The sequence below is a fragment of the Aotus nancymaae genome, unplaced genomic scaffold (genome assembly GCF_030222135.1).
Source record: "Aotus nancymaae isolate 86718 unplaced genomic scaffold, 86718_ANA_hifiasm-v0.15.2.pri h1tg000010l, whole genome shotgun sequence".
Taxonomy (NCBI): Eukaryota; Metazoa; Chordata; class Mammalia; order Primates; family Aotidae; genus Aotus; species Aotus nancymaae.
In genome coordinates this window covers 60,192,626-60,215,628 of record NW_026988421.1, presented here as the reverse complement: position 1 = coordinate 60,215,628, position 23,003 = coordinate 60,192,626, and the positions used below count along the sequence as shown (strand labels likewise).

General features: G+C 42.5%; 1 protein-coding gene across 6 annotated transcripts in view; it reads left to right on the top strand.

Annotated features, from left to right (window-relative positions):
* The first annotated feature begins 3,974 nt into the window (after positions 1-3,974).
* The window catches only part of RUFY2 (RUN and FYVE domain containing 2), a 59,220-nt gene continuing 40,191 nt past the window's right edge, over positions 3,975-23,003 (top strand). The window contains exons 1-7 of one of the 6 annotated variants that reach the window (XM_012451409.2): positions 3,975-4,027; positions 6,333-6,506; positions 10,225-10,342; positions 15,592-15,693; positions 18,536-18,659; positions 18,850-18,911; positions 19,789-19,854. In XM_012451409.2, coding sequence (XP_012306832.2) covers positions 4,024-4,027; positions 6,333-6,506; positions 10,225-10,342; positions 15,592-15,693; positions 18,536-18,659; positions 18,850-18,911; positions 19,789-19,854 — 650 coding nt within the window. In that variant the 5' untranslated portion in view covers positions 3,975-4,023. The other 5 variants (XM_021672819.2, XM_012451405.2, XM_064374179.1 and 2 more) reach the window with 5 other exon arrangements.

The following is a 23,003-nucleotide window of genomic DNA, read 5'->3' as shown; positions in this document are numbered from 1 at the left end:
GCCTGGGCAATATAGCAAGACCCTGTCTCTAAAAAATTATAAAGCATTTTTTTTTGAGACGGAGTCTCACTCTGTTGCCTAGGCTGGAGTGCAGTGGTATGATCTCAACTCACTGCAACCTCCACCTCCTGGGTTCAAGCAATTCTCCCTGCCTCAGCCTCCCACATAGCTGGAATTAAAGGCGCCTGCCACCACTCACAGCTAATTTTTTTTGCATTTTTAGTAGAGACGGGGTTTCACCATGTTGGCCAGGCTGGTCTCCAACTCTTTTTTTTTTTTTTTTCTTTGAGTCGGAGATTCGCTCTTGTTACCCAGGCTGGAGTGCAGTGGCACAATCTCGGCTCACTGCAACCTCTGCCTCCTGGGTTCAGGCAATTCTCCTGCCTCAGCCTCCTGAGTAGCTGGGATTACAGGCATGCACCACCATGCCCAGCTAATTTTTTGTATTTTTAGTAGAGATGGGGTTTCACCATGTTGACCAGGATGGTCTCGATCTCTTGACCTCCTGATCCACCCATCTCGGCTTCCCAAAGTGCTGGGATTACAGGTGTGAGCCACCGCACCCAGCCTTTGCTGAGATATTTTAAAGCTAATTCCAGACTTCATTTCATTTTTCCTCATGTACTTCAGCATGTGATGAGGTCTTAAAAATTATTTTTATTACACAATTATATTGGCACATTAAAAAATCTAAATTCAGCCGAACACAGTGGCTCACACCTGTAATCTTAGCACTTTGGGAGGCAGAGGCGGGCTGATCACCTGACGTCAGTTTGAGACCAGCCTGGATAATATGGTGAAATCCCATCTCTACTAAAAATACAAAAATTAGCTGGGCATGGTGGCAAGTGCCTGTAGTTTCAGCTACCTGGGAGGCTGAGGCAGGAGGATTGTTGGAACCTGGGAGGCACAGTCTGCAGTGAGCCAAGACCGAGCCACTGCACTCCAGCCTGGCAACAGAGCGCGACTCCATCTCAGAAAAAAAAAAAAAAAAAAATCTAAATTTTTAGCTTTAGTAGATCACAGGTTTAGAATAGGTTAACACTCTCAGCTTCAACCCTATTAAGTGTAGTTTAAACACATACACACACTAAATTCCAATTCTGTTCAAAACAAGGGGTCTAGAGTATCCTACAAATGCGTGTTTTGGAGCTGAAGAATATCTGCTTCAAAGGGGGAAATGTTTTTTGTTTTAAGTAAAGATTGTTGCTGAATTGAGCTTTCCTTCTTGGTCCTATAAAGTCCCTGGGGAGACAGCAACCTAGAAAGTAGAGCTCGGCCGAGCGCGGTGGCTCACGCCTGTAATCCCAGCACTTTGGGAGGCCGAGACGGGTGGATGGAGAGGTCAAGAGATCGAGACCATCCTGGTCAACATGGTGAAACCCCATCTCTACTAAAAATACAAAAATTAGCTGGGCATGGTGGCGCCCGCCTGTAGTCCCAGCTACTCAGGAGACTGAGGCAGGAGAATTGCCTGAACCCAGGAGGCGGAGGTTGCGGTGAGCCGAGATCGCGCCATTGCACTCCAGCCTGGGTAACGAGCGAAACTCCGTCTCAAAAAAAAAAAAAAAAAAGAAGAAGAAGAAGAAAAAAAAAGAAAGTAGAGCTCTTTTCCATTGGTCTCATGCTTCTATAAAGTAATCAAATCAGTACTTAATTTTGTTAGCTCTTCTAAATGCACGTAGAATACAAATCTCAGGCTGAGTGCGGTGGCTCACGCCTGTAATCCCAGCATTTGGGAGGCTGAGGCAGGTAGATCACTTGAGGCCAGGAGTTTGAGACTAGCCTGGGCAATGCGGTGAAACCCCATTTCTACTAAAATTACAAAAGTTAGGCATGGTGGCGCACGTCCGCAATTCCAGCCACTCAGAAGGCTGAGGCACGAGAATCTCCTGAAATGGGGAGGCCGAGGTTGTAGTGGGTCCAGATCACACCTCTGCACTCCAGCCTGGGTGAGTGAGACTCTGTCTCAAAAAGGAGGAGGAGGAGGAGGGGGAGGAGGGGGAAGAAGAAGGAAGAGAATGAGGAGGAGGAGAAGGAAAAGAGGAGTAAGAAAACAGGCATCATCTAATAAATTTAAAGTAGAGCATACCTCATTTTCCAGCAGTAATTCTATTTTCAATTTATGCCCTAGAGATTTTATTGCACACGCGCAGCAGGAGGGACGTACAACCTGCAAATAACCTAAACTAGAAATTCCTCCTGAACTTAGATGAATCTCAGACACATGATGGTAAAAGAAACAAGTACTAAAATTCACACAGTATCATTTTATTTGTGAGAAGTTTGTAAACAGGCAAAAATAAGCTAGGTTGTTTATGGGCACACAACTTAGGTGGTGTTAATGTACAGAAAAGCAAGGAAATTATTCTTACAGAAGTCCAAATAGTATTTATCACTGGGGGATTGTGACTGGGGCTTAGGGGCATTTCCTGAGAAGGGTGGCTCTGTTCTATGCTCCATTCAAGTGATGGTTGTCCAGCTATTCACTTTATTTATTTTAATTTTTATTTTTTGAGACAAAGTCTCGCTCTTGTTGCCTGGGTTGGAGTGCCATGGCATGATCTCTGCTTACCAGAATCTCCACTTCCTGGGTTCGAGCGATTCTCCTGCCTCAGCCTCCCGAGTAGCTGGGATTACAGGCATGCGCCATGACGCCTGGCTAATTTTGTATTTTTAGTAGAGACAGGATTTCTCCATGTTGGTCAGGTTGGCTCCCGACCTCAGGTGATCCGCCCATCTCGGCTTCCCAAAGTGCTGGGATTACAGGGGTAAACCACCGCGCCCGGCCAGCTATTCACTTTATAATGAGTCTTTATATTTTTTTGGCGGGTTGCGGGGGAGTGCGGAGTCAGAGCCTTGCTCTGTTGCCCAGGCTGAAGTGCAGTGGACACGATCTGGACTTGCTGCAACCTCTGCCTCCCTGGTTCAAGCGATTCTCCTGACTCAGCTTCCTGAGTAGCTGGGATTACAGGCGCGCACCACCACGCCCGGCTAATTTTTATATTTTTAGTAGAGATGCGGTTTCACCATGTTGGCCAGGGTGGTCTCGAATTCCTGACCTCAAGTGATCCGCCTGCCATGACCTCCAAAAGTGCTAGCATTACAAGCATGAGCCACTGCGCCTGGCCTGTTTTATACATTTTTATCTAAGTATGATTATCTCACAATAAAGAAAATTTAAAAGCAAAATAAGAAACAACTTTATACTGGCTAAAGTGATGAGGAGAAAAACATTGTCCCATTTTCAAGAAATATCTGGACCTGTAGCCCAGTTCTAGTCTCAACAGCGGCAGATACAACTAGGTAATAGCTCACTTTTCCCAAACGGGTATAACTTAAACCTAGTATCATCTATCTGACTATGAAGGTTTCATTTTTTTCCCTTCCGGAAATGAGAAAACGCTAGCTTGACGGCAATCTCTCTTCCCCTTGATTAACGAGACTGGTTGCTCACTGCTTTTTATAAACCGGTGTATTTATTGGTTTAAATGTCATTATTTGGGGCTAACTAGTTTTAGTAGGTTTCTGCCTGTTAATTGCTTCAGATTTTCTAAATTCTTTTGATCCCCTGTGCGTCTGTGAAGGTGAAAGGGCAGTGGTCAGGTGTGTTCCATCAGGCCCCGCCAGCCAAGTGGAGGCAACGTTCGCGTGTGGCCGCAGCCCCTTGAAATCCAGCCCTCGCGCTCCGGCGAAGTCCCCGAGGCGCGGGACCGAGGGCCCAGCACACTGGCTCCTCACACTCATGGTCTCAGGTTCGTTTCCTTCTCCTCGCGGTCCCAGCAGATGCGACAGGCTCAGAGAGGGCGGGCTTGCTCTCCGGCCCACTGCAGGCTCCGTGGGTCCCCGCCCCACTCGGGGCGCCGCTCCCCCTGGGGCCGCCCGGGCGTCCTCCCACCGCCGGGGGCGCTGTGGGTCGCAGTGGGCCTGGCTGCAGATGCGGTGGCGACCGCCAAGCGCCTGGAGGGAGCTGCTGGCCAGGCCCAGGGAGCCCCGGCCCGAGACCGCGCAGCCGCCGCCGCCATGGGTAAGGAGAGCGGGCCGAGAGGGAACGCTCGGTCCTTGGTCCCGGGCTGAGGGCCGCGGTCGGACTGGGAGCGGTGGAGGACGCTGAGTTCGCCAGTCGGAACAGGGGCCCCAGTCCGGCATGGGCGGGGACTGCCTGGGACTCGGGGGCTCCCGGGGTCGTCATGGCAACGCGCCCCCTCCCTCGTTCCTGCCCCTTCCCGTCAGGGTTCTGGGGCTTAGTGGCCAAGGGCTGCAGGTCCTACGGCGTTCAGGAGCGAGGACAGGGCCGGACGGGGTGTCATTCCGGTGTCGGGGAGCAGTCGGGGACGGGCGATGACTTTTCAGGTTTGGGGGTGGCGGAGGGAAGACGCACCTCAGGTTTTGGCCTGGGTGCCTGACGCCGTGGGCGGGAGAGCTGGAGTGCCGATGCGTAGGAGCCTGGGTGAGCCCGCCGCGAGGGTCCTGGGGGCGCCCCAGGCCTCTGGGCAGCCTTGCTTGGGGGAGGGATCAGGAGGAGAAGCAGAGAAGGGACTCTAGGCCTGAGCAAGGGGCAGGCACTGGCCCTTGGACTCCTAGCGCACCTGCGGCCGGGTTTGGGGGTCGCGTCCCGGCCGGACGCGTCCGTAAGCGCAGCCGGGGCGTGGCTGCGGTGTGAACGCCCCTCGGCTTGGGTATTGCCGGTGCCTAGCACTGACCTGCCTCCCAGCAGCTGCAAAACGCCCTTTTTATGGTTGTCGCATCGCAGGTTACGGTTTATGATGGGCTGTATTAAGCAAAATGAGAGTTGCCACGCATTATGAAACATCGAGTGGTTTCACTCCCGGAAAAAATGTGTGAGTCAGACCACGATGCAGATTTGAAGGAATGTCGTGTGTGGACATTTTTCCACCAGGCAGTTTGGTCATAGCAGTTGTGGCTGTTTGCATTTTAGGTTGCTTAGGATTCAGTGTCAGCCTTCATGCCTAGCTATCTGGAAATCAGAGCTAGAATATGAGATAATTGGGGACTCTGGGTTTTTTTTATTATTATTATTCAGCGAAGGAAAAATGAACACTTTGATTACTTGTAAATTTGTCAGAGATTATGAAATGCGATACTGAGTGCTTTGTTTTTCCACATGTTGTTTGTCATCTGTGTTTGTTGAAGGTATTCCCACCAGTCACAACAGTGATCAGATGATGGGGAAATGTCTGAATTTCTAAGTGAACTGAGAATAAAATTTGTGGGAAGGAGGACAATATTTTTGTGAATTGAAAATATCTTGCTTGATGATACTGTGTCTTAAAAGTATCAATTAAAAAACAGGCCTTTTAGAATATGTATCTATTACCTTGGTATTCAAACTGGCAATGTGGGCATCCTCAGCTGTGTGGAAGGGTGAGGAACGTTAACTTAAAACTGGTCCCTGCTTTTATTCCTCTTTGAAAATAAAAGAGTCATGCAATACAGAACTACAGTCAGAATGAAGAAGCCAGACAGAGTGTAGACTGAATTGGGCAGCTTCTGTCTCCTTACTTGTCAGTGTATTTTACCTGTCATGTTTGTTGTGGGTGACACTGGAATCCTAGATTTTTTATTTATTTTTTGTTTTGAGACAGAGTCTCAGACTCTGTTGCCAGGCTGAAGTGCAGTGGCACAATCTCAGCTCACTGCAACCTCCAACTCCCGGGTTGAAGCGATTCTCCTGCCTCAGCCTTCCGAGTAGCTGGGGCTACAGGTGCACTCCACCACGCCCAGCTAATTTTTGTATTTTTGGTAGAGACGGGGTTTCACCATGTTGACCAGGATGGTCTTGATCTCTTGACCTTGTGATCTGCCCACCGCAACCTCCCAAAGTGCTGGGATTACAGGCATGAGCCACCTCGCCTAACTGGAATCCTAAAATTTTAACTACCTTTTATTTGATTGCCAGTTTATTCTGAACATTTTTGCCTTGGAATTCATCCTTAGACAGTACCTGCTATCCACCTTTTGCATGAGACCCTTAAACATGCCTCTCACCACAAATTTATCTCCACAGAAGATCATTTTAAAACCTTATTCTCTGTGAAGGGGTACCAGGAAGGTTAAATACAGGAGAATCGCAAATTTGCAGGATCTTGCGAATGATTCATAAACTTTGGCTGGATCGGGCAAGGAAATTTTCTACAGTATATGTGAGAAACATAAAGAGAAGTTAATCAAGGGTGTAATTTAGCTGGGGAGAATTTGTCAATCAAGAAAGAGCAAACTACTGTTGGTTCTTATAGGAGAAGGGAAGAGTTTGTATATTTTTCATTGTCATGTCTTACAAATGATGTTGGATTCCTTTCTTGTGTTTTCAGCTACAAAAGACCCCACAGCTGTAGAGAGAGCAAACTTGTTAAACATGGCTAAACTGAGTATCAAAGGACTCATTGAATCTGCTTTGAGCTTTGGCCGCACTTTGGATTCCGACTATCCCCCCTTGCAGCAATTCTTTGTTGTTATGGAACATTGTCTGAAGCATGGTCTTAAAGGTATCATGAAATTTAAAAAAATTAATTCATTTTAGAGTCTCTCTTTTTCCATTTTAAGACCTTCAGAATGGGCTATTTTTTTTGAGGCCATAATTACTATTACTATACACCAAAAAGTATTGAGTGGATTGATTTTGGGAGAAAATATCTTAGGACATTATGGTTTCTCATAATGGTCTTCAGAAAATGCTTAGTTGTTAAATGTTTTATATACAGAATATTTGATTTTTAAATTTTTAAAACTTACATAGTCTGAACTGGTTTCTGTTTTCTAGGACAATTACAGAGTTATTTTATATTTTAAAGCTGATAATTCTGATATGAGCTTATATTAATAGTTTGAACGCTACTGAACAAGTGCATTGAAATAGTGGATTGTTGAAATAGAAACCTCCTAGATATATACATGAACATATGTAGAAATATCTTCTGGATGGAGTTATTGTAGAAATGTGAGCCATCCCTGAAAATGATAATAGCAGGATATTGTATTCTACTATCAGTACATATTGAATTATTGTTACATGTAAAATGTTTGTTTTTTATTTAATTAAAAAATATTCATTGCATAATGACTGTGCTTTTACTTATAATAATTGTTCAGTTTTGGTCTCTAGTTCATATGATAAGTACCTGTGTAGAGGGCTATGTAAGAGTTGTACACTAGAGTGACTATTATAGAGTAAAAGAAGCTTGACTGGCTGGGTGTGGTGGCCACACCTGCAATCCCAGCATCTGCCTGTGGTCCCAGCTCCTCAGGAGGCTAAGATGGGAGGGAGAATCACCTGAGCCCAAGGAGGTCGAAGTTTCAATGAGCCATGATTACATCACTGTACTCCAGCCTGGGTGACAGAAAGAGACCCTATCTCAAAAAAAAAAAAAAAAAAAAAAAAGCAAAGATTTACCTAAACTTGGTTTTAATAAAAAATACTTCAAAACAAGAAGAAAGTCTTGACATCAAAATTTGAGAAATCCTATGTGATGTTATTAACGTACTTATTTTTTTTCTTTAATTAAAGACTTAAAGCAACTTCTTAAAATATATAAATATTAGAGAAGTATATTCTTTTTTTGTTTTGTTTTCTTTTTTTTGAGAAGTATATTCTTTTTGTACATGAATTAAACAACAGAGAAGTACACAGAACAAAACATCGTTTTATTGATTCTCTTCTATTAATCTCTCTAAAGAAAATTGGATGTCTGTAATCCCAGCACTTTGGGAGGTTGAGGCAGGTGGATCACTTTGAGGTCAGGGATTCAAAACCAACCTGACCACCATGGTGAAACCCGTCTCTACTAAAAATACAAAAATTAGCCAGACGTGCTGGTGTTTGCCTGTAATCTCAGCTACTTGGGAGGCTGGGGTAGGAGAATTGCTTGAACCTGGGAAGCAGAGGTTGCAGTGAGCTGAGATCGTGCCATTGCACTCCAGCCTGGGGCAACAGAGCAAGACTCCATCTCAAAAAAAAAAAAGGGGAGAATCAGATATTCTTTTATCCCTTTTCTGTTTCTGTTTTCTTCTTTTACTCTAATTGTAATCATGCTATTAGTATTATTCTGCGACGTCCTTCTTTATTTATTTTTATTTATTATTTATTTATTTATTTATTTTTGAGATGGAGTTTCGCTCTTGTTACCCAGGCTGGAGTGCAATGGCGCGATCTCGGCTCACCGCAACCTCCGCCTCCCGGGTTCAGGCAATTCTCCTGCCTCAGCCTCCCAAGTAGCTGGGATTACAGGCACGCGCCACCATGCCCAGCTAATTTTTTGTATTTTTAGTAGAGACGGGGTTTCACCGTGTTGACCAGGATGGTCTTGATCTCTTGACCTCGTGATCCACCCGCCTCGGCCTCCCAAAGTGCTGGGATTACAGGCGTGAGCCACCGCGCACGGCCTTATTTATTTATTTTTTGAGACAGAGTCTCACTCCGTCACCAGGCGCCAGGCTGGAGTGCAGTGGCATGACCTCAGCTCACTGCAACCTCCGCCTCTCGGGTTCAAGCAATTCTCCTGCCTCAGCCTCCCTAGTAGCTGGGACTATAGGTGCGCGCCACCACACCCAGCTAATTTTTTTGTATTTTTAGTAGAGACGGGGTTTCACCATGTTGGCCAGGATGGTCTCGATCTCTTGACCTTGTGATCCGCCCGCCTTGGCCTCCCAAAGTGCTGGGATTACAGGCATGAGCCACCACGTCTGGCCCAACTTCCTTCTTTTAAAAAAAAAAACAAAAAACAGTGGCCTAGCTCGGTGGCTCACACCTGTAATCCCAGCACTTTGGGAAGCTGGGGCTGGAGGATCACTTGAGGTCAGGAGTTCCAGATCAGCCTGACCAGCATAGTGAAACCCCATCTCTACTAAAAATATAAAAATTAGCCAGTGGTTGTGCACGCCTGTAGTCCCAGCTACCTGGGAGACTGAGGCAGGAGAATTGTTTGAATCCAGGAGGCAGAGGTTGCAGTGAGCTGAGATCGTGCCACTGCACTTCAGTCTGGGAGACAGAGTGAGACTCTGTCTCAAAAAAAAAATTTTTGTTTTTAAAGTAATGATATGGGCCAGGCGCTGTGGCTCACTCCTGTAATCCCAGCACTTTGGGAGGTCAAGGTGGGCGGATCACGAGGTCAGGAGTTCAAGAGCCAAGATTGTGCCACTGCAGTCCAGCCCAAGTGACAGAGCAGGACTCTGTCTCAAAAAAAAAAAACAGTAATGATATGGCTTGGAGATCTTTCCATTTACATAGACATCTATATCAGAATGAATGGCTGTGCAATATTTTATGGTATATATATGGCATAATTTATTTAACCACACTTCTTTCTTTTTTTTTTGAGATGGGGTCTCACTCTGTCACCCAGGAGTGCATCTTGATTTTCCCCAAGCCTGATGAAAGAGTTTCCCAAATGATGGCCAAAATAGTTAAATTTTAAACTCTTTTTAGATTGTATTGTCCTTTACTTCACAACATATGTTGAACCGTGTCCTAGCAGTTATAGGCTTATCTGGATGAATCATTATAAAGCTACTTTGTGCATGTTGTTTTCTCCCCTGGGAAAAATTGCCTATCTTGGGTGTCCTTGGGTGATGCATATGGTAGGCACCCTGTATTTGCAGGAGATCTGATCAGTAATAACAAAGAAATGTATGACAGTTTCATGGTTTTATATTGACCAAATCTCAGAATAAAATAAAAGGAAAAGCAAATTCACAATTTTTCATATTTAAAATTAAAATAACTTCTTAGGCTGGGCGTGGTAGCTCATGCCTATAATCCCAGCTCCTTGGGAGACTTGAGATGGGAGGAATGCTTGAGGCCAGGAGTTCAAGACCAGCCTGGTTAACATAGCAAAAAAAAAAAAAAAGTATTTGTGTTTAATAAACTTACAAAGATTAATCAGCTAGGGCTACCAGTCTTTATTTTGGTAGCGGTAGAGAATGAGTGCGGTCATTTTTCACTTTAATTTTCTGACTGCATATTTGATATGAAAGGATGGTCACTGTGCCTTCTTATGTTGTGGAAAAAAATAGCAGATGGGCAACAGGATCCTACTTGCACAGGCTCCAGATTCACTGGGATATGTAGTGATAAAAGAGAGGAAAAGTCTCTGAATAATTGTATGTTAAGTTAGAAATGTTGAAACTAAATATTTAAAAAGAAGATACTACAGTTTTATATGTTGACATTGTATGCATTATGTGTTGTTGTTTTTTTTTTCTTTTCAGTAAGAAAATCATTTTTGAGTTATAACAAAACCATCTGGGGCCCTTTGGAACTGGTGGAGAAGCTGTATCCGGAAGCAGAAGAAATAGGAGCCAGTGTCCGGGATCTTCCTGGTCTGAAGTAAGGAGGGCTATTACTTGTTCATGCCTAGCCACAGAAGTGTATTCATTGTTCCTCCAGAGTACCTTACACTCTAGCTTATTGTCTTCTCTCAGCCACACTCTGTCTTCTCTCAGCCTTAAGTCCCCTTTTTCTAATCCTCTCCTAATAAAATTCTGTTCATTCATTATGGCTCAACTAAAATCCCATTTCCTTTATGAAATTTTTCTTATCACCTTCAATCAGAATTAACCACTCAGTGTTCTGCCTTGTATTAAAGGAAATTGAAAGTCGCTTTAAGAGGATATATCAATTATGCATCCTTGTTTTCTGAGTGTTAAATTGGTTTGCATGTAGTAGATAGTCAATAAGTATTTGATAAAAGACTGATTCAGGCTGAATCTAGGGCACAGGGTCAGGAGATTCCAGTTTTCAGATAAGCCACTTATATAACCTAGGACTGGTGTAAATTACTTCTCCTCCTCTGAAAATTGGTACCTGTAGTGTCATCAACCTGTTTCATCAGACAAATGTAGGCAAAATATCCTAAAAGTTGGAATATTCTAGCTAGGAACTCATGAGTATTGAAAATTTTTTGTAGGTGTAAAGTGTTGAGGCTCAGTTCTTTTATATATATATACACATATGTATGATGTGTGTGTGTGTGTGTGTCTGTGTGTGTGTGTGTGTGTGTGTATATATATATATATATATATATATTTTTTTTTTTTTTCCTTGAGACAGAGTCTCGCTCTGTTGCCCAGGCTGGAGACCAATGAGCGATCTTGGCTCACTGCAACCTCCACCTCCCAGGTTCAAGCGATTCTCCTGCTTCAGCCTCTGGAGTAGCTGGAACTACAGGCGCACGCCACTACACAGCTAATTTTTGTATTTTTAGTAGAGATGGGGTGTCACCATGTTGGCCAGGCTGGTCTTGAACTCCTGATTTAAAAAAAAAAAAATTTAATTTAATTTTATTTATTTATTTTTTTGAGATGGAATCTCACTCTGTTCCTCAGGCTGAAGTGCAGTGGAGCAGTCTCGGTTCACTGCAACCTCCGCCTCCCAGGTTCAAGCGATTCTCCTGCCTCAGTGTCCCAAGTAGCTGGGATTACAGGCATGGTGATACCATGCCCGGCTAATTTTTTGTATTTTTAGTAGAAATGGTCTTGATCTTTTTTGACCTCTTGATCTGCCCACCTCAGCCTCCCAAGTGCTGGAATTACAGTCGTGAACCACAACTTAACGGCCAGTGCTTATATTCTTTCGAGTGTAATTAAAATGTAAGTGTTCTCTTTTGTTTATCTTTTTGTTTGTTTTTGTTTTGTTTTTGTTTTTGTATTTTGAGACTGAGTCTCAACCTATTGTCTAGGCTGGAGTGCCGTGTCGTAATCTCGGCTCACTGCAACCTCTGCCTCCCGGGTTTGAGTGATTCTTGTGCCTCAGTCTCCCAAGTAGCTGGGATTATAGGCATGCACCACGACGCCTGGCTAATTTTTGTATTTTTGGTAGAGATGGGAGTTTTGCCATGTTGACCAGGCTGATCTTTTGAACTCCTGTCCTCAAAAGTGCAGTGCTGGAATTGCTGGCGGGAGCTACCGTGCCCGACCTTTCTTAGTTTATCTTAATTCTTGTAAGTGAGATAACTTTTTTTGCGTTAAGCATTTTCTGTCAGGTTATTAGTTTGTTTTCTCATAGTTTTACAATTTAGGGTTTTTATATGTTGTGGGGAATATGGTAGTGTTTTTGCTGTTATTTCACCATTCAAATGTTTGTAAATTGGACTTAACTGAGTGATAAAAGTAAGTGTCTGCTATTGAGCACTGTGTTAGAGTAATAAGGTTAAGTATTTTACCTCCTTTAGTGCTTAAATCAGTCTTGCAGGTAGAGGTTATTATTATAATTGTACAGATGTGAAAAATAAACGCCAGATAAATTACAGTTAATAAGTGACAGAGGCAGGATTTAAACCCAGTTTTTAGAGTTAAATATAAAGTGGCTGGGCATGGTGGCTCACACCCTTAATCCCAGCACTTTGGAAGGCCGAAGTGGGTGGATTGACTGAGCTCAGGAATTTGAGACCAGCCTGGGCAATATGGGGAAACCCCATGTCTACTAAAAATACGAAAAAGGCCGGGTGCGGTGGCTCAAGCCTGTAATCCCAGCACTTTGGGAGGCCGAGGCGGGTGGATCACGAGGTCAAGAGATCGAGACCATCCTGGTCAACATGGTGAAACCCCGTCTCTACTAATACAAAAAATTAGCTGGGCACGGTGGCGCATGCCTGTAATCCCAGCTACTCAGGAGGCTGAGGCAGGAGAATTGCCTGAACCCAGGAGGCGGAGATTGCGGTGAGCCGAGATCGCGCCATTGCGCTCCAGCCTGGGTATCAAGAGTGAAACTCCGTCTCAAAAAAAAAAAAAAAAATACGAAAAAATTAGCTGGGTGTGGTGGTGCACTCCTGTAGTCCCTCAACTCAGAGGGTTGAGGCAGGAGAATAGCTGGAACCTGGGAGGGAGAGGTTGCAGTGAGCCGAGATCTCGTCACTGTGCTCCAGCCTGAATGACAAAGTGAGACTCTGTCTCTCCCCACAAAAAAAAAAAAATTTGAAAAAAAACCCCTCAAGTTATATTCATTCATAATTGATATTTTTGATATATCAGGTGTAGAGATTTTTAACAAAGAGGGAGAAACAGAATTTCAACTCTCAAAAACGTAAGATTTATTTTAGTAGGAAAATATGTGTTCATTGTTAATGTTTCTTTAAAAAGCCAAACTCTACAATAGTAAAACATGTTTTCTGATAGTGTCCATTAAAATACTAAGCTATAAGTAACTCATTGATTATTAGAAGTGAAGATCAAGTCTCTTCCTAAACTATCTGCCAAAATGTTTCCAGTATAAGAAAATATAAAAGTGTGGCGGCCGGGTGCGGTGGCTCATGCCTGTAATCCAAGCACTTTGGAGGCCAAGGCGGGTGGATCACCTGAGGTCGGGAGTTCAAGACCAGCCTGAGCAACATGGTGAAACCTCGTCTTTAAAAAAAAAGAAAGAAAAAAAGAAAATATAAAAGTGTGAATAATGCCACTCTCTTTAAAAAAAAAAAAAAAAAAGTGGTGTAAAAGTTGCTTTTGGCCAGGCGCGGTGGCTCACGCCTGTAATCCCAGCACTTTTGGAGGCCGAGGTGGGCGGATCACAAGGTCAAGAGATCAAGACCATCCTGGTCAACATGGTGAAACCCTGTCTCTACTAAAATTACAAAAATTAGCTGGGCGTGGTGGTGCGCGCCTGTAGTCCCAGCTACTCCAGAGGCTGAGGCAGGAGAATCGCTTGAACCTGGGAGGCGGAGGTTGTGATGAGCCGAGATTGCGCCGTTGCACTCCAGTCTGGGCAACAAGAGTGAAACTCCATCTCAAAAAGAAAAAGTTGCTTTTATTTTCAATAAAAGAACTTGGGTAAGAGAGGTATGAGATTTAATTTCTTAAATGCAACTGGATTAAATAAATATTTTAAAACCAGCAAGCAGCACAGTGATTTCTCTTTAATTACTAGCCTGGCACCCTCTTAGCTTTGTTATGATTTTAAAAATTCAGATATAATGTTGCCTATTTTTTGAAGCAATTATGCTGCTTTATTGGTGATTTTTTGTGTGTGTGTGATGGAGTCTCGCTATGTCGCCTGGGCTGGAGTGCAATGGCCCCATCTCTGCTCACTGCAACCTCCGCCTCCCAGGTTCAAATGTTCTCCTTCCTCAGCCTCCCGAGTAGTTGGGATTACTGGTGCCCATCACCACACCTAGCTATTTTTTGTATTTTTAGTAGAGATGAAGTTTCACCATGTTGGCCAGGCTGGTCTTTAACTCCAGACCTCATGATTCACCCACCTCGGCCTCCCAAAGTGCTGGGATTACAGGTGTGAGCCACTACGCCCGGCCTGGTGAATTTTTAATATTTCTTTTTAGAGGGCTAAACCCATTCAGACTAAATATTTCTTTTTTTTTTCTTTTTTCTTTTTTCTGAGACAGGGTCTCACTCTGTCGCCCAGGCTCAAGTACAGTGATACAGTCACTGCTCACTGTTGCCTCTGCCTACTGGGCTCAAGCAACCCTTCTGCCTCAGCCTCCTGAGTAGCTGGGACTACAGGCACATGCCACCACACTTGACGTTTTGGTTTTTGGTTTTGATTTTTTAATTTTAATTTTTATTTATGTATTTTTTAATAGAGACAGGGTCTCTCCATGTTGCCCAGGCTGTTTTCTAACTCCTGGGCTCAAGTGATCCTCCCACCTTGACCTCTAACTCTTCTCTAACTCCTGGGCTCAAGTGATTCTCCCACCTTGACCTCCCAAAGTATAGGTATGACAGATGTGAGCCACCGTGCCCAGCCTAAATATTTCTTACAGAAGTATTCTCGGGCCAGGCGCAGTGGCTTATGCCTGTAATCTCAGCACTTTGGGAGGCCGAGGCGGGCAGATCACGAGGTGAGGAGTTCAAGACCAGCCTGGCCAACATGGTGCAACCTTGTCTCTACTAAAAATACAAAAAATTAGCCGGGTGTGGTGGCACTCACATGTAATCCTGGCTACTCAAGAGGTTGAGGCAGAAGAATTGCTTGAACCCAGAAGGGGGAGGTTGCAGTGAGCCGAGATCATGCCATTGCACTCCAGCCTGGGTGACAGAGCGAGACTGTGTCTAAAAAAAAAAAAATAGTATTCTCACTACAGTGCTGCACTGCATAACATTTCATTCAATGATGGTGGTCCCATAAGATTATAGTACTCTATTTTTACTTTACCATTTCCATGTTTAGATATGTTTAGATACACAAATACTTATAATTGTGTAACAATTGCCTACAGCATTCAGTACAGTAGCATGCTATATAGGTTTGCAGCCTAGGAACCCATAGGCTATACTATATAGCATAGGTGTGTATGCCATCTACATTTGCAAATGTACACTCCATGATGAAGTCACCTAACCATGAATTTTCAGAATATATGCCCATCACTAAGCAACACACTGCTGCATTTATAGAGTCAGTTCTTCCAAGACATAAAATAGTACCTAGCTGTCCTACAGGAGAAACAAATTTACCCAGCTCTCAGGGATTTGTGTGCTTAAACAGATGGTCTAAAGCTATAAAAATGAAAATAAAACCATGCTAAAAATGCCCTTTTTCTTTGTTAATGTGTACCTCTAGAGATGGAAGATGTAGTCTGTTATCTTTGGGCTAGAGCTGTTTTCTGACCAATTGGTTCTTCTCTTTAGGACCCCTCTGGGTCGAGCAAGAGCGTGGCTTCGGTTAGCCCTCATGCAAAAAAAAATGGCTGATTATCTGCGTTGCTTAATTATTCAGAGGGATCTTTTGAGGTTAGTACTATTAAGTTGTGTTCTTTTCATTTTTTATTTATATTCTGTCTTCCAAAAAGGATTTAAGATGTAATATGAAAGGCTATATAATATAATAAGATGATATAAAATAAAAGGAGGAGCAAAATGAGACAGAGAAACATGATGGAGGCATGACATGGATCAGGAATTAGTCTTATATATGAATACCATAAGCTTGTTATCAGTCAGGATGGGGAAATTTGTATATATTATACTTCTTCCTCTTTAAAAATTTTTTCTTTTGCCCTTCCTGGAAACTGCTATACATAACTACATTTCTAAGTTAGTTTTATTTTTCTGAATTATGGTTAATTCTATGGATAAAAATTTGTGTTGGAATTTGGGGTTTTAATTCCACAGGTTGGTTGGTTTGTTTGTTTTTAGAATTTGAATATCCAAAATTATTGCCTCAGCTATATTATGGGCACACTTTAAATAGAAGACCAAACATTTATTTCGACTGGTGTCGTGGCCCACACCTGTAATCCCAGCACTGTGGGAGGCCGAGGCAGGCAGATCACTTGAAGTCAGGAGTTCGAGACCAGCCTGGCCACCGTGGTGAAACCTCTATCTCTAGTAAAAATACAGAAATTAGCCCTGGTGTAGTGGCTCATGCCTGTAATTGCAGCACTTTGGGAGACCAAAGCGGGTGGATCTCCTGGGGTCAGGAGTTCGAGACCAGCCTGGCCAACATGGAGAAACCCCATCTCTACTAAAAATACAAAATTAGCTGGGCATGGTGGCACATGCCTATAATCCCAACTACTTGGGAAGCTGAGGCAGGAGAATTTGAACCCAGGAGGCTGTGGTTGCGGTGAGCCGAGATTGTGCCATTGTACTCCAGCCTGGGCAACAAGAGTGAAACTCTGTCTCAAAAAAAAAAAAAAAAAAAAGAAAAGAAAAGAATTAGCTGGGTGTGGTGGTGCGTGCCTATAATCTCAGCTACTTGGGAGGTTGAGGCAGGAGAATTTCTTGAACCCGGGAGAGGGAGGTTGCAGTGAGCTGAGATTGTGTCACTGCACTCCAGCCTGGGTGATAGAGTGAGATCCTGTCTCATAAAAATAAAATAAAATAAAATGAAGGCCAAATGTTTATTTAAGACAAACTTTCAGAGCAAGGCAGGCAATCGGTTCTCCAACAGAGTGGGCCCATAGTAGTCCTCCATTCATCTTTGTTCTGTAAGAGTGCCTCTCTTATGTTGTGGAGAATTTAGTCCTGGTTTTGGTTTTACTTGTGACTCTGGTTTTACATTGTGGTTTACCCATTTGTTAAATGAGAATGACCATATATTAAGCACCTGCAGCTTCTCAGTATTCTGAAGAATAATTAAAGTGATTAAATAATGTACATGGGACTTATTAAAGGAGGCATGAGACAGTGATAACTACTTTTCTGAATGTATGTTGAGGAGACTTAGAGTTTTTGTTTTTGATTTTTTGAGACGAAGTCTGACCCTGTCTCCCAGCCTGGAGTGCAGTGGTGCAATCTCAGCTCACTGCAATCTCTGCCTCCCGGGTTTAAGTGATTCTCCTGCCTCAGCCTCCTGAGTAACTGATTTTTTGTATTTTTAGTAGAGACTGGTGAACTATGTTGGCCAGGCTGGTCTTGAACTCCTGACCTCGCGATCTGCCCGCCTTGGCCTCCCAGAGTGCTGGGATTATAGGCGTGAGCCACTGCGCCCAGCCCACAACTCTTTTTGAACATTTTTTAGAATGTAGATACCTCAAAGTGTCTTTAATTGATGATTATCTATTAAGAACATTTATAATACATCTATCAAATGCATTGACTTGAACATGTTTCATATGTTTATTTTCTACCTTAGTCTTTATTCCAGGGGCCTTAATAAATCCTAGGATTGAAACTTCAACTGTAATAAAATATATCATGATCAGATCAGCAGCAGTCACTATATCCGTCTGAGTCAGAAATGTCCCAGGGCTCAGTGTTGCCTCTTTTTTTTGTTTTTTTGAGAGGGAGTCTTGTTTTTTTGCCCTGGCTGGCCTGCAATGGCACGATCTTGGCTCACTACAACCTCTACTTCCTGGGCTCGAGCAATTCTCCTGTCTTAGCCTCCCAAGTAGCTGGGATTACAGGCTTATGCCAGTGTGCCCAGCAATTTTTGTATTTTTAGTAGAGATGGGGTTTCACCATGTTGACCAGGGTGGTCTTGAACTCCTGACCTCAAGTGATCCACCTGCCTCAGCCTTCCAAAGTGCTGGGATTACAGGCTTGAGCCACCGCACCAGACTCTTTTTTTTTTTTTGAGATCAAATTTCCCAGGCTGGAGTGCAGTGGCGCAATCTCGGCTCACTGCAACCTCCGCCTCCTGGGTCCCAGTTCAAGCAATTCTGCTACCTCAGCCTCCCAAGTAGCTGGGATTACAGGCACAAGCCACCATGCTCAGCTAAGTTTTGTATTTTAAGTAGAGACGGAGTTTCACCATGTAGGCCAGCTTGGTCTTAAACTCCCGACCTCAAGTGATCTGCCCTCCTTGGCCCCCCAAAATGCTGGGATTACAGGTATGAGCCACCGTGCCTGGCACCACTTTTTCTTTTCATCCTTCTTTGCTTCTCTTTTCTCTCTCTCAAAAAAATTTTTTCTCTCTTTTATCTCTTTCAGTCCTTTTAATTTTTCAATAGAGACATTTAAGTTTAAGAAATTTAAAAAGTTATTCAGATGTATAAAGGTAAATTTGAAGATATCTAACTGAGATGGCTTCCGTTTCTGTAAGGTAGATTAGAAAGATAACAGTGATTTTAAATTTTAGTTTTTGAAATAAATTTGTGATTTAAAGTCCTTATTTTTAAAATTTTCACAGTGAGTTTTATGAGTATCATGCACTAATGATGGAAGAAGAAGGAGCAGTAATTGTTGGGCTGCTGGTTGGCCTGAATGTGATCGATGCTAATCTTTGTGTGAAGGGAGAGGATTTAGACTCACAAGTAAGTGAAAGTGATTAGTATTAAATGCGGAGTGTTTTTAGTTTGCATAGTTCCTCCTTGATCAGGTATCATTTGAAGTTGTAAACAGGACTGTTATACACTAAAGGAATATTAAGAATGATGTTCAGTAAAGGTACTTCTGATAAAATATTTTCTTCCCTTTAAATAAAAAAAACTTTATTTACTTCAGGTTGGAGTGATTGATTTTTCTATGTATTTAAAGAATGAAGAAGATATTGGAAATAAAGAAAGGTATGGTTTTCCTAAGTTATTTCACATATTGAGTTTTTTATATAGCTCTTTACAAATCATTGTAAGATCTTTCTATTTACAATGTGGTTTTATTTTGTTGTTTTCTCCCCTGTGACTTCTCCTTCATTTCATTTTCACTTCCATTACAAGCTTTAGAAAGCAGATTATGGAAAATCACCTGGGAGAAGGAGGTTTTATTAATAGTATGAAATGGAACCTTTGGTCATACCTGTAAATTACTGAAACCCATCTTAATAGGTGTTTTTTGGAATAAAAGAGATAGAAGCTAATTATTCACAAGTTTGCAAATACTGATTTACTTCAAGATCTAATTATGTTTTTTTTTTTTTTTTTTGAGACAGAATCTTGCTCTGTTACCCAGGCTGGAGTGCAGTGGCATGATCTTAGCTCTCTTCAACCGCTGCCTCCCGGGTTCAAGCGATTCTCCTGCCTCAGCCTCCCCAGTAGCTGGAATTACAGACTCCCACCACCGCACCCAGCTAATTTTTGTATTTTTAGTAGAGACAGGGTTTTACCACATTGGCCATACTGGTCTTGAACTCCTGGACTCAAGTGATACACCTGCCTCGGTCTCCCAAAATGCTGCAATTACAGGCGTGAGCCACTGTGCCGGCTCTAATTATGTTTAAATTAAAAATACACTAATGGTATTGTTAAGTGTATTATTAGCAAGTAATTTGTTCAACAAAGGTTATAATTACTTAGTACACAGCTTACTGTTATTCTTATGTTTTATTTTAAAGGCAAGACAATGCTTTACTGTTTTAGTTTTATAATAATTTTAGATGATTTAGGTTTTTTTGCACTTAATAAATACCTTTTCAACTAGCACAAAGCTACTTTTTTCCTCATTTAGGAATGTTCAAATTGCTGCCATATTAGACCAAAAGAATTATGTTGAAGAATTAAATAGACAACTGAAGTAAGTATTATGGATACTTAAAACATTTATGAATATTGTCTTAGGTTTTGTTTTTGTTTTTTTCCCTTCAGTTCAGCCTATCCTATTCCTTTCTTCTAAGAGTCTTTGAGAAGGGGTTGAGGGGATAGAAAAAAAATGGAAAGTAAGAATACAAAGAATTATTGGAGATAATTCATTTTAAGCAGAAAATGAGAGTCAGATTTTTAAAACAGAATCCTCATAGGGTTTAAATAGAACTTAAAACTTATTGTTGTTCCCTTGACAAAAAAGGCTAGATAAGGTGAAAGTTTGTATCATTTTGATAGTTCAAAAATTAATTTTTCCTACTTCAAAGGGCTTCATATGTAAATGTGGCTCTCTGTCATCTTCTGTGGTGGAAGTTTTTGCCTTCTTACATTGTCAACTGGTCATTAAAGCCATCAGTGAACACTCTTGTTGAGAAGAATTTCTGAGACCTGCATGTAAAGTAGTAAAGTGCAGTTCTTTTTTTTTTGCGATGGAGTTTTGCTTTTGTTGTCCACGCTGGAGTGAAATGGCACCATCTCAGCTCACTGCAACCTCCCTCTCCCAAGTTCAAGCAGTTCTCCTGCCTCAGCCTCCCACCCACCATGCACCACCATGCCCAGCTAATTTTGTGTTTTTAGTAGAGATGGGTTTCTCTATTTGGTCAGGCTAGTCTTAAACTCCTGACCTCAGGTGATTGCCCGCCTTGGCCTCCTGAAGTGTTGGGATTATAGGTGTGAGCCACCTCGCGCAGCTGACCCTGTTTCAAAATAAATGAATAAATAAAAATAAATGTTTCATTGCTTTTTTTGTTTTTTTTGAGGCGGGTCTCACTGTTACCCAGGCTGGAGTGCAGTGGCCTGGTCTTGTCTCACTGCCACCTCTGCCTACTGGGCTCAAGAGATCCTCCCACCTCAGCCTCCCAAGTAGCTGGGAGCACAGGCTCGTGCCACAACACCTGGCTAGTTTTTTGTAGTTTTGATAGAGATGGGGTTTCACCATGTTGCCCAGGCTGGTCTCAAACTCCTGAGCTAGGCTTTCCACCCACTGTGGCCTCCTAAAGTGCTGGTGTTACAGGTGTTAGCCACTATACCCGGTCTTCCATTGATTTTCTAATAAAAAGTAGTTATGGTACACTTAGAATATTTCAAAAGTATAGAAAACATATAGAAAAAGGTAGAATTCTATTGCATATGCAAGAATAAAAGGAAAAAAAAGAAAAAGGTAGAATTCACCTATCATTCCTCACTCAAAACTACTCTTGAGGGTTTATTGTTTTCAAAGTGCTTTTCTTGATGATTGTATCCTCACATAAAGGCAAGGTGAATATTATTGTCCAAATTTATAGAAAAGAAACTGAAGCTCAGGAAGGTTTTATAACTTTTTTTTTTTTTTTTGGAGACTGAATCTTCCCCTGTCTCTCAGGCTGGAGTGCAATGGTGTGATCTCAGCTCACTGCAACCTCTACTTCCCAGGTTCAAACAGTTCTGCCTCAGCCTCCTGTGTATCTGGGATTACAGGTGCCCACCACCATGCCCAACTAATTTTTGTATTTTTAGTAGAGATGGGGTTTCACCATATTGGCCAGGGTGGTCTCGAACTCCTGACCTTGTGATTCCCCCACCTCAGCCTCCCAAAGTGCTGGGATTACAGGTGTGAGCCACTGTGCCTGGCCGGTTTTACATCTTTCAAGGTGACACAATTAGGAAATAGAAAAGCAGGGCCCTTGGTCTTAGGTCTCCCAGACCTGTGTTTGTCGTACCATCAGGACATCCTGGTGCTATTTGTGAGAAACTCAAGTTGTCTACCTAAGAATGATTATATATATATATACGTATATACGTATATATATATATATTTTTTTTTATTTGTCTTTTGAGATGGAGTCTTGTTCTGTTGCCAGGCTGGAGTGCAGTGGCGCAATCTCAGCTCACTGAAACATCCGCCTCCTGGGTTCAAGCTAGTCTTCTTCCTCAGCCTCCTGAGTAGCTGGGGCAACAGGCACGTGCCACCATGCTCAGCTAATTTTAGTATTTTTAGTAGAGATGGGGTTTAACTATGTTGGCCAGGATGGTCTTGATCTCCTGACCTTGTGATTTGCCCACCTCGGCCTCCCCAAGTGTTGGGATTACAGACGTGAGCCACCGTGCCCAGCCAGAATGATTACATCTTAAAAATGATTTAATATGAATGGAAAAACATTTTTCTTGTTTCACTAGTAAAACTAAAATACCAATACTTGTTTCTGAGTCTGGTATAAAATTACTGATTTTGCTGAAACATACTATATATAGAATATTACATTTTATTAAGGAAGGTTTTGAGATGATAGTATCAAGCAGGGCTTGGGCAGCATTCTTTTTTTTTTTTTTTTTGAAATGGTGTTTTGCTCTTGTCGCCCAGACTGGAGTACAGTGGTGTGATCTCAGCTCACTGTAACCTCTGTCTTTCAGGTTCTCCCTCCCAAAGTGCTGGGATTACAGGTGTGAGCCACCACACCTGTCTAACATTTTAAGTAAAACATATGATAATGTCCAATCTTGATTCATCTAAACAAAAATGCAAAAAAAAAGTGTGTTCATCTGGTATAATCTGACCTTCGACTATTTCCTTTGAAAGACAGGGTGTTTAGCTCTCAGATACTTGATACTAATAACCTGATGCTGGGTATTCATTGAGAAATATGAATATATTTCTCAAACCATGGTTGACTTTGGAGGTCTAGTTTTTATGAAAATGGAGAGGGGAAACAGAATGGAGCTTGAATTAAAGACCATTGTTTGTATGTTTCATCAAACCATATAAAATAGGCATTTAAAGTTCATCCTTTTAAATATAATTTTAACAATATTTAGTAATCTTTCTGTGGGATTTTTATTCCCAAATATTTTCAGTTAAATTTAGAAGGACCCTAAGAAGGCAATTTAAAAAAATGAGTAGGCCAGGTGCAGTTGCTCACACCTGTAATTCCAGCACTTTGGGAGGCCAAGGGGGGTGATCATGAGGTCAGGAGTTCGAGACCAGCCTGACCAACATGGTGAAACCAAGTCTATACTAAAAATACAAAAATTAGCCAGGCGTGGTGGTGCACGCCTATAATCCCATATACTCAGGAGGCTGAGGCAGGAGAATTGCTCAAACCTGGG